Source organism: Columba livia, chromosome 2 (assembly GCF_036013475.1).
Source record: "Columba livia isolate bColLiv1 breed racing homer chromosome 2, bColLiv1.pat.W.v2, whole genome shotgun sequence".
NCBI lineage: Eukaryota > Metazoa > Chordata > Aves > Columbiformes > Columbidae > Columba > Columba livia.
In genome coordinates, this window is record NC_088603.1 from 61,202,001 (window position 1) to 61,214,078 (window position 12,078).

At 41.3% G+C, this 12,078-nt stretch overlaps 1 protein-coding gene across 5 annotated transcripts in view; it reads right to left on the reverse strand.

Moving 5' to 3' along the window:
• The window catches only part of TNS3 (tensin 3), a 232,459-nt gene extending 221,357 nt beyond the window's left edge, over positions 1–11,102 (reverse strand). For 2 of the 5 annotated variants that reach the window (XM_065052143.1, XM_065052140.1), the window contains exon 1: positions 10,806–11,070. In XM_065052143.1, coding sequence (XP_064908215.1) covers positions 10,806–10,901 — 96 coding nt within the window. In that variant the 5' untranslated portion in view covers positions 10,902–11,070. Of the gene's footprint in view, positions 1–10,805 lie in introns of all 5 variants that reach the window. The other 3 variants (XM_065052142.1, XM_065052139.1, XM_065052165.1) reach the window with 3 other exon arrangements.
• Positions 11,103–12,078: the final 976 nt, after the last annotated feature.

Below are 12,078 nucleotides of genomic sequence, written 5' to 3' on the forward strand. Positions count from 1 at the left end.
CAAATGAGGGCTGAGGAAAGAAAAGCCAGCCCCGTACTGTTCTGACATGGCTCTACAGTGAAGAAGACTACAGCTTTTGCCTTCAGGTCACTGGTTTTAAAACACCACAACCCACAAACCTCCAAATCCTGCAAGTTTTGTTCAGTTTGAACCAACAGATTCTCTTGTTTTCCCAGGTGGGGACACACTTGATGCAACTAAAACTACCCAGAAGTCAATGGGAAATGTTAGGACTGACTCAGGAAAAAGTTATGAGTCAAATGTCTCATAAGCAGTTAACAGAAGACATGCTTTTGTGTCAGAGTAACTGTGAAACTCAGCTTCCTCCTGCTTAGGCAAGTTACAACCACAGGACCTGGGGCAACAGACTGGCCATCAGACTTCCCTCTGCATGACTTCAGCCCCCCTCAAGCTATCTCTACCACTAGTGCCATGGCTCTGGAGGAGGTGAGCGAAGTGCTATACTCACAATCATTACTTTCACATGAATATAGTTCTTCTTATGGTGCCCACCAAAAACACTCGTGCACAAAGTAGCACTTTCCCCAGCTCAAGTACAAAGGCAAGAAAAAAAAAAAAACAACAACAAACTTTCCTAAATAACTTAAACACAGGCTAAAAATACAATCCTTTATTTAACCACCACAAAAACTACAGCTGTGTGAAATCCAGGTCGAAATCCCCAGGTTGAACCCACTCATCTTCTGTATCATTTTTCTTTCTCTCTCATACATGCATGTGTGCATACACGCACCCACATGTAGGCCCTGGTGCCACTGTGCATATGCTTAAATGAAGCCCTTGGACCCCTGCATTCAAGACCACAACATGATCAGCCCATCACTGAGCACCACACTGAATACACACACTGAAAACCCATGAACTGATTTTGCAATAAATCTACAGAGAGTCTTCATAAATTGTATGGGGAGCCTTCAAGGACAAAGACCCAAATGGTTTTAATTTCCCCTTAAGTGATAGCCAGAGTTAATACCAGATTTGGCATGAAGCAGGCATTCCAGGCCCGTTGGGCTTATGCGGACATGAAAGAGTTTATGTTTGACATTTGTTTTAAAAACATAATGAAAACCTTTTGCTCTTTCAAGTCCCAAACTTGCATTAGTTTCTGAGAATCTATTACTTTAAAAAAAGCATTTGTTGGCTTTGATTTCTTGGATAACTGACAAAAAAGCATTAGGAGAAGGTTCTTCGTTAGTGTTCTGTAGCTGGATGACAGAGCACAGGGAGCAACAGAAACAAGATGCTGAACAGCACATTTGCTCTGTCCCTTTTACAACTGTTTTTGATAAATAAGAAGTGTCTTGTGACATCAAGCTCTGATTCATCACTGGCAGCTCTCCATCAATTAACAGAACTGAGAGAATATGTAGTACTTCCACACATCGCACCAATTCTCTCCACGTGTTTTCTCCCTGAATGTAACACATAGCCATCTGCCTGGTGTCCCAGTGGCACAGCCAAACATTAAGGCAAGTATTGGTAACAGTGGAGAGCCAAAAGCAACACCCCATTTTCCATCACCTATGCTCCACATTCCTGCAGACATGTAACAGAGGGCTAATGCCTCCATAGTGTCAGATGCATTTAGGGTAGGTCAGAGCTAGGAAGGTTTGTGGATGACAGACTTCTCAGGGCAGAGGGTACAAAAGGGCCAAGGCCAGCTAACTGTGAGAACAAAACCAGAAGTTTAACAGAGCTCTTGCAAATCTCATAGTCAAAACATAACCAACCTGGTCCCTCAATCTTGAAATCTATATGGGAATCCAAAAGATAAAAATTTCTTCATGTATCACAGTTCCTGAAAAACTGGCTGACTTAACGCAGCATATATAACGGCATAATTCAGCTGTTAAAAATCATGACCTAAGGAAAGGAACAGCTCTGTGGTGTGCCCTAGATCCATCACAACCAAGACTTACTGCTTTAAGTTACATTACTTAAAATTAATACATCACCAGTTTAGCCATGTAGTCAAATACATTCTGTGGTTCACAAGTAACTTGGGATATCAATAACAACCAGTGTGGGCATGTGAATACATTCACACATGTACACATGCAGATTATGTGCTGTGTTTTGTAAAAATATATGTAATTTATTTTAAAACTGAACTCTTGCTACAGAAACTGCTGCTATTCGTACCCAGGGAGTTAAGACTATAACTCAGCTGCCAAAGAAGTGACAGAGAAGTCCTAGCTTTGGTGACTTCGAAGGGGATCTGGGACATAAGTAACTTCTCCTAAAGTCCACCGAGTCCAAAAGGGTTTTAGAAAACAGTAACTCACCTCAAGGTGAGTCTTATATTATCAGCTCTCCTTATATTACCAGCTGGCTGAGGTTGGAACCCAGAAAAGACTGGGATGGAATAGGGGTTGGCCCTTCCCAGAGAGGGAGTAACTTCCATGACTAGCTGGACCAAGGCCAGTGGGAAGATCTACAAACCAAGTACAGCAGCACAACAAATCTGTGGATTAACAGCAGCATTGTCAGGGAGCAAGGCACGCTCAAAGCTGGTCATCACATGGGATTTGGGAATTAACTCTGTTTTCAAATGCAGTTAAAAAATACCAGACTGAACCACGTCCCAAACATCATGATTTGAAGTGTTTATCCTTGCCATAACGAGCTCTCGAGGTTTGATAAGAGGCCTTACAAGAAAATGTACTGGGTAGCTGATAATAGTAAGTATCTCAAAGACTTTGAGATAAACTTGACTATACCCTATCACCCTAAAGACTTTTTCCTTCAGTTTTATGCACATGTTATAAAACAAAAATGGCCAGGAATTAATGAGAGCACCTATTCATTTCAGTTAGCTCTGGCTTCATTCAGTTCTTCTCCCCAGATCTGGAACAGCTCTGATAAACAATAGTGGCAGTGCCACTTCAAAGCATTTCACGTCTACATTATTTGTGATAGCTGAAACAGCTATTTATGCCTTTAATCCAAAAGGGAAGATCTAAAAGGCAGTGGTATTTGGCTTTAATTGCAAAGATCTTGTAAGAGTAAAACAAATAATAGCCAGGAACCCACTATTGCAGAAAGCAGTATTGACTGATAAAGCACAGAAAACCTGAAATAAGACCTGTTACAGACTGTCCTACCAAGTTTTTTTGGTTGTGTCTTTTTACCATACTATTTATTTCATTACAGCCAAGACAAAAAAGTACTGTCATTGTGACAGAGACAATGGAAAATCTGCAAAACTGGAATAAAAATGATGACTTAAAAATTCCCATATTCCTTTCAAGTGACATCTGAGGTTGCCATTTGTTTCACTTGAAAAAGAACCTCTAGGACTTTACCTACAAGTTTGATTTTGGATATGCTACTAATTTTGAAGGTAGACATATTCTCAATGGTCATATGAACATATTTCAAACAGAACTTTTAATTAAAGTAATGGTTTCAGACATGAAGCATGAAGATATACCTCTACATTTCAGGTGACTCTCATACTTACTCCTGTTGTCCTTCTATGGTGATAAAATTTGACTGTGCCTCCCAGGTCAAACTTCCTTTCCCATTTGACCTTACAAATGGTAGGTCATTGAACAAGAAAGCGGGGGTTTCATAAACACACCCCACATTAATTCTCCAAGAAAAATGAGCTACTAGTTAAGCAGAATAATAATTTTTGACTCAGAAATTGGTGAAATAGTAAGGTAGAGACTGCACAGCGTGCTAGACAACAAATGTAAGAAATCCTGGAGTATTTTAATGCTGTTTTCTACGAACAAAAACATTATTCAAGTCAAATAGCACTTCGTAATGCCTTCAGTTGTCATGAAGCAGAGTCAAACTCCTCTCTCCACCATCTTGCAAGGAACTACAGAGGGCACAAACTAAGACAAAAATAATCTCAACCCCTCACACACACTCTGAGAAACACCTAGCATATACTCAGCACTGGGCTCATGCTTACTTTTTACATTGCCACTGTATTTACTTTAGTTAGCATGGAAAATTGTGTCTAGCCAGAAAAATCTAATCCCGCTTATTTTAGCTCTTCTTGTGTTAAAAACAGAACAGGCTGGAAGGAGAAGAGAAAGAAAAAGTTAATGCAGTGCTGTCTTCATCTGTTTTTAAGAGGAGACCACTTCACATTTGGGTTTTTTGGCCATGTGAAAGGGGAAGGTTTTTCCCAGAAGTGATTACAGAAAGTGGCAGGTCACATTAAAATGAATTCACAACATGAAGGCAGCTGGAACATCCAGTCACTGGGACTTGGCCTTGTCATGTACTATGTACCATAGCCTCTTTTCTAACGGTTAAACCTAGATAGTGGGAATTCACACTAATAAAGCAGAAGTACAGCATATGAGCTGACAGACTTTCTTGCAAGAAGCTGTTAGCTGGCTTCTAACTTGAATCTCCCTTTCTCCCTTGATCCCTCCCATGTATGCCTCCCCAAGCCAGCCCATGCATATGAAAGTTAACATGAAGAATATTGTTAACTACCATCCATGCTAAAGATGAAAAAGCCCCCTGAAATCTAAGTTTAATTTTCTGCAGGATATTTGTATTATAACTGCCAGGGCACTATATCCTATATTTATTATTTCCTGGGTAAGAGTTAACTTCACTTGCTACGAGTTTTTGAGCAGTCATTATCAGCTCTGTACGAGACTGAATCAGGATTCTTAAACCTTATTTATATGTTTTATGTTGCACCAGTAGTCTGTTATTATACAATGCTGTAAGAGATCAACAATGACCTAAGTTCAGCACCAAAAGTTTTGTTGCTGTAAAAGCCATGAATCAGACCCCAATTCAGCAACTGCAGATATTTAAACCAGGGCATATATTACACATAAATAAGGATGTTAATGTATGAAATACTAGGGTTAAATAAGTGAAAATCTATACCAGGGTACATCACAGTTTCACACCCAAGCATCATGTGATATATGTACCCACATTGGGGGAAAAAGGAAGGCAGTGGGCAAGAAAGCTGGTTTTGTAAGACTATCTGACAGAACACAAGAAGTAATCTCTTTGGAATACAATATAAGAGGACATAAGTGTTGTTATGTTTGGGAAGGAGAAGGAAATTTATCATGATCTGCACCATACACGGGTCACTAAGAGATTAAACATTCCTAAATTTTAATTCAGTAAAATATCCTCAGTCATCTTTAAAATTAAATTTCTAGAGATGTCAAGATCACATGAGCCTCTACATATTTTATTGCATAGGACCAGGCTTAAGAAATTGCTTAATGGTCAGGTACTGTGTTGAACGAAGCACCCTGCTGCTGGAGATAAGTACACGTACAACCACGGCAGACTCATGATGATTCCCCAACCTCTTACATGAGTAGAGCAAGGTGGAGGAGGAAGGGAAATGCTGCTCACATTTTACTTTTTCTTGAGAGAGGCCAGGACTGCTCAGGCACCAGTGCTACTCAAGCATTTATTAAAATCAGCAGGAGCCCTCTCTGCTGTTGGATGGCCGTGGGATCTGCACCACCTCCAAGGTCGGGAGGAAGGACCAGCTGCAGTGAAGGAGAAGTGGGAAAAGGATCACGACTCTCATTCCACTATCATAAAAAAACTCACACGTTTTGTATAACAATTATAATAATTTAATCATTGTTTTGGATGATTAAACAATGTGTATAATTGATGGAATTGTGATGTGAGCTGTCTGTGCAAAGAAACAGCTTTATGAAGTGGTGGAGTGACTGAAACTATTTAACCTCCTTGCTTTTAACCAGATAGATTTGAAGCAGATTGTACTTACTTGTATTCAACACATTTATTTCTTCCTCAGTATTCTCTGACACTTTTATTCTGCCAGTTTTCTAGACAACCAAAGACTGTCCAAAATCCAGGAAACTTCTCTATTTAGATTTTTTAAAATATTTTTCTTTTAGAATAATACAATTTAACATTCATGGTCTGTGGGAAGAAACAATTCTGAAATTATAAAGCAACAGCAATTGTCAAAGTAATCCATAAACACTTAAAAAAGTATTTCTATTGTAAGTTTCATGAAAAGTTGTACATCTTCCAGGATGTCACTTGAGGGCAGTGAATGAACCATCTGGAGAGCCTTCTCTTTCCTACTATTCACTTGATATTCTTCTGGAAGGAGAAAGTGTTTTAAGTCCTTCTTTGCTTATCAGTTCCTCTACAAATTTACTTTTTTAAAATTTTGAAGCGGCATTTAAATAAATAAATAAATAAATAAATAAATAACTTCCCTCTTGCTGAAAACCACTATAAAACTGAAAAATGACTGAAAACTATCCAGCCCATTTTCCACAGGACATATCACAGCTGTCAGACAGAAGGCAGGATACTGAAGTGAAGGTGCAATTCTTTCTGGTGATGACCATAATGTTTCAGTGTACTTCACCTGAGACCATTTGGAAACCCAACTGATATAGCAGCTAAAAGTGCTTGAGGTTTTTGAAAAGCTTTTCCTTTTCCTCAGTCATTAAAAATATGATAAACAACTTGCACTTAAGGAACCAGACAATGTGCTGAAGACCTTGAAAACTCCAGTTGCATACTGTTACACAGTTTGTATTAGGATGGCTTCCACTTTCCCCAAAATTCTCATGTGCTAAAAAATGTTAGCAACAGGAACATCATTACATGAATTAACCTGACTGGTTAAATAATAACAGTGGAGTGGAAATAAGATGCATAGTCTAAGGCAGGGCTGTCAAACTCCTTTTCACTGGGGGCCACATCAGCCTCCCAGTTGACTTCAAAGGGTAGAATGTAATTTTAGGACTGTATAAATGTAGGAGTAGTTACTTTTGTAGGAGTAGTTACATTTATACAGTTCTGCTTTTGTAGGAGTAGTTACATTTATACAGTCCTAAAATTACATTTGGCCCTTTGAAAGCAACCGGGAGACTGATGTGGCCCCCAGTGAAAAGGAGTTTGACACCCCTGGTCTAAGGGATTTCCCATCTATATATGATAATAAAAACGATGCCACTTTCCTCCAGAATGTATTCATTAGATAAAATAACATATTTATTAATAAAGGGTTATTGGCCCACAGGATTCGTCAGCTTCTTGATTAGGATTTGACTAATAAGGCCCCCACTGGCTGGGTCTTCTATAGTGGTCATCATCTGGGCCTGCAGTCTGCACAGAGGACCTAGCACTCACAAAACCAAAATTATTCTGAAGGATTCTCATTGTTTTCTTCTGCCTTTTCTGTTGCATAACATGATACAAGGAAATTATGCTAAAAACTTCTAAGCTTTTGGGCATTTTGGGCCAATGATGCTATTTCCTTAGTATGCAATCCAAACCCTTTTAAAATCTTCCTGGAAGAACTGCTTTTCTTCCTGTTCTTTTCATCCATACAAATAAGTCATCATCATCATAAGCCAGAACATTCCTGTAGGGAGATTATGGACTGTGTAATATTGATGACTATTCTCAGATGTAAAGTAGCATCCTCACATTCGCACACTTTCACCAGAGTCAGAGATACAATATGGAAGCCTGGTACATAGAGAAGACAGTATGAAGATCCATTTGCACAGTCCTTTTTCCTTGCATTACACAATGACAACTCATTGCTTAAAAAGTAATGTGCTTCAGTGGAAAAGCATTATACTGAGGATCAGGAAGCCTGATGTGTTTTATGTATTTACTCAGAAATTCTGAAAAAGTTACTTGATTTGCTTTACTTTTTACTTTGAGTCTGATGTCACTAAAGACTGCTCAGGGAGTCTGACCTCCCTTACAATATTATACACAAAGAAAAAGAAATTTAAAGACATAGTTAAAAAGTTAAGATTAAGGCAATGACTTTTCAGGTAGCACTGGGATTTGTGCAGAAATGATTGCCTACAGAAACTGAGCCAGACCCCCACAGAAAGCTGATAAACCACTCGAAGACAGGGCCTAAACAAAAAACATAACTGCAAACCTATGGCATTTGTGCCAATTTTAAGTTAGCTTAATTTCATTGATTCAAAGAGAAAAATACTTGTCTAGTGTAATGATACTAGAAAAATCTACCCTTTGCCTTGAAAATACAAAACAAACCCCCTCACTCTTTATAACACCTTCCTAGAGTCAAATTTATGCCATTTTCCCCTCAATTTTGTGTTAAAACCTTTTGGCATATTCTGAGGTAGAATGTCTAATTATTTCAACCACCCAGTGACAGAAATTCAGATGGCCTATTGTATAATTCTACATCTTCCTGCTGGAAGAGAAAGATGAATAGAAATGTAATTAAACAGAAAGCTCATCTTTTACCCTGTTGCTTGTTGCCTCCTTTTTCATGTTCCAGATGTAAAATAAAGCCACAGATGTTAATACATCCTGCCCATATTTTCTGTTCCATAAGAGCAGCATAAATGGGAACCTATGCCAGCTTTGATTTTTAAATGATTACTCCATCATTTGAAGTCATTTTATAACCAATATTTTGAGAATTACTGGCCCAGCTCCCCCTATCACTCGTACTAATTTAAAACTGATGAAATGCAATTGGTTTCAGAGAAGAAATTCTTGATTTATACTAATATATAATAAGAGAAAAATGCAAACCATCCATTTCATGGAAATCGGTCTGAGGGTGGTGAAGCTCTGCTTAGCCCCAGCAGTCCCTGCCATATCCCTATGGACTGGTGCTAAGGAAACAAACAGACTTCTCTATTTTCTTGCTTGGTGTCACACTCTTGCTGCCTTTTTAAGTGCCACAAGAAGAGGAATTTAACATCATGTAGCTTGGTCTTTTGCTCCTGGGTTAAATGCTCAGGTTGACCCTTCATAACTTAACAAGGAAGAAAGGAAGAATCAAGGACAAACTTGTAAGTAAAATCTAGCTTAAAAGGAGTTACTCCTAAACAATATTAATATCATTAATAAGCTGGAAAGCTCTCTGAGCAGCAGATTCACAATTAGCAGCCCCAGGCAGCCATAAGGAAATAAAGGAACCAAAGTGTGGTGGGGCATAACTGTCATGGTGAAAAGGTATCACAGCAGTGTCCCAGTGTTTCAGTAATAGGGTTACCCATTCCTAAGTCCTAACAATGTAAGTGCCATCATGAAAAAGAGAACAAGGCATGACTTTTGCTTCCAAAGTGGGGAATATTTTCGTACTGTGTTTCTAGAGAACCCAGCAAAATTGAGGTCCTGGTGCCAGCTAAGTCACTGTGCAATGATCAATTAGTCAACTTCCTTTTAACAAAGCATACTCCATTAAGATTCTAAAATTGGACTCATAGTGCTAGAACTAAGAATTATTAGAAAATTTCTATTTATCAATCCCTGAAAAAAAAGGTGTGTTACAGTAATTTTTCCATTTTAACATTATGATTTTTAGGTTTAATATTACAGTGTTTCTTTGGCAAGAGATCATTGGAGATAATCATATATGCTTTCAAATGAAATAAAGCTCCTTCTCCTAATACTGAGAGAATGCAGAAATTTCAGCCCTTTAAATGAGTCATTTCTCTTCAACCAAACACTGGCCATCTTACACCATAGAGGAATGCAATTCTGGCAGGAAAACATACTCACATATTTCCTTGGCAGTTTTTTATAATAAAATGGTTATTTGAAACTGCTTGGCTTGAAATGTTAGACAAGAGTGATGGAGACAGTTTCACAGAGTGCACATGAGATGGTCAAAGGGAGCTTGATTGTTCAGTGCATATATCCAGTGTACCACTGTGTGGTATATTATTCATTAATTTCTGGGAAACTAATCCTATAAGGTTTCAACAGAAATTGTACATTTTCAGAAGGAATTTGAAATGAAAGAGTATGCTCACTTAAGCATGCAAGGGGAGAGGGAGACTGGTACAGCATGCCGAACCACAATCAGCAAAAACATTTAAACATGTGCTTAAAATTAATTTAAATCCGTTGCTGAATCAAGCTTTCAGAGGTAACCCAGAAAGAAAAGCATGAAACTTCAAAGGTCCAGAGGTTTGCTTAGCAAACCAGAAATAGAGATGCTTGAATGAGTCTCTGGAATGAGTTGCAAGGCACCAAGACTCTCAGCTAATGCTCTAGGGAGGTTTCTGGTACTTCCGATTTGCAGTTGTGCCGAGAGGCTGCTATTTGGGCAGTTTCTCTGTTTTTGTCCACAGTCATGAATTCGGAGAGAACCCATCGCTGAGATCAAAGAGGCTTAAAACCATAATTATTTAAAGTTTATCAAACTTTCATAACCATTAAAGTTGGTACTTCAGGATCATCAACTCACCCTCATTTTTGGACATTTCCCTAATTGCCCCAAAAACTGTTTTAGGTGCATATTCAAAGCTAACGGGTAATATTTACACGAAGAGGAAGGCGAACGCATACTCTGGCATGTGGCAGTGGCAGCCGGTGTCACAGGGCAGCAGCGCCGCTGACCAAGTCCCGCGGCCTCGGCGCCCGCAACGGCACCGGCGCGGCGGGAAAGGCGAGCTGCTGCGTATGCACACCGGACTCGGACAAGGCGTCGGGCAACCCCGGCAGGAGTTACGGAGGGTACCGAGAGGCCGCCCGACACACCCGCGCCTTTGCTTTCCTCACCGCCGAGGAGAAAGGCGGGCGCCGCCGCTGCCACGCACACCGCACGCCGCCCCAGGCGGCGCGGAGCAGAGCTGCAGACGGCGCCCCGCGGCCGGGCCCAGCGGGGCAAAGCACGGCGGTACTCTCGGCACCGGGCGCAGGCGCGTCCCCGCGACCCGCCCTTCGGCGGCCACGGGCCGAGCCCGACGGGGGTGGCCGCGGGTCCGGCGGTGCCGCCAGACTCCTCGCCGCCCCTTCCGCGCCGGGACTGGGGAGGACATCCCGCGTACCTGAATCATCGTTTCGGGCTCTTCTTGCGCCGAGCGGCGACGAGGCAGGGGATGCAGCTCCCTCCCGCGGCACGCCAGGCTCGCACGGACGCCCATCGGATACTCCCGGCCGCTCCTCGCCTCCAGCGCAGCCCCGGGGCTCTGCCCCCTCCTCACCCGCAGCCGGCAGCCATGAGCCCTCAGCCTCTAAGCGGCCGATGCGAGCCTTCCCCAGCCGGCCTGAGCTCCGCTAGTTGGCGGCCGCTTTCCGAGCTCGTTCCGTCTCCGCTTCCCCTTTTGTTACCGGGCTCCTGAGCTGACCACACCGTGCCCCCTCCGGAGCCAGGACGACAAATCAGAGAGCCGGTGCCGAAAGCTCTTGTCTCCAACTGGGGAAACTTAGCCTTCCCTATGCTGGTGGGAGGGTTTTTGGATCACCGAGTAGTATGGATACAATAACAACGAAACTACTAACTCGCAAAAGAGTCTGCTTCGGAGGGCGCGTTGCTTTTGTGCATAGCAAAGCGAGGCTTCCAGTAATCTGTCAGTAAAGCGAGCTAATAGTACCCAAGTAACTTGAGAGGGAATAATGGGTATTCAAAGCTGACACCAAGAATTACTTTGAAAACAATTTAAGAAGGGGAGAACCTAAAGGAATTTCCTGCTTCTTTGTGTAATCTGCCTGCCTGTGTACATTAATTCTTTCTCTTCAGTTTCTAACATAACTTATTTTCCCTGCCTGCAAAAGGATGCGTACTGCTGAGGGACAGGAAGGATAACCATGTGGTGGAAGCACGGCACTGTAAACTTAAAGATTGGGGCTCTGTTTCCCTCTTTGCCAAAGGCGTTTGCTATCCCATACAGTGTAAGTTTGCAGAAATGTGCTGTAATTTTACATGCTTTAATTCTTAGATCTCCAGCTTCAGGAAAGGCACAGCTGCTTTACTCACAGTGCTGAGGGTCTGTAGCTCCCAGCAGGACCCAATGCCGTAACACTGGATAACTCTTACTACTATGATTAAGGGGTCACATACAAAAAACTTTCAGCTGTCTTCTCTTTGGGTTTCCAAGTTTCCTCCTCTGTAAAAAACAAGGTATAAATCAGTGCTTCCCTGCCTCTGATGTGTCCTGAGAAGTTCAAGACACATTCCTTTGACAGTCATGTTGTAAAAGATGTCTGTCTCTTACTGAACAGCTCATTACCTATTTCCAAACATTTGAAATTCGGTGTTCACCTTAAAATATATTTGGAGGAACTGGGTTCATCGGATTTGTTTTTCCTCAAGGAACAAAA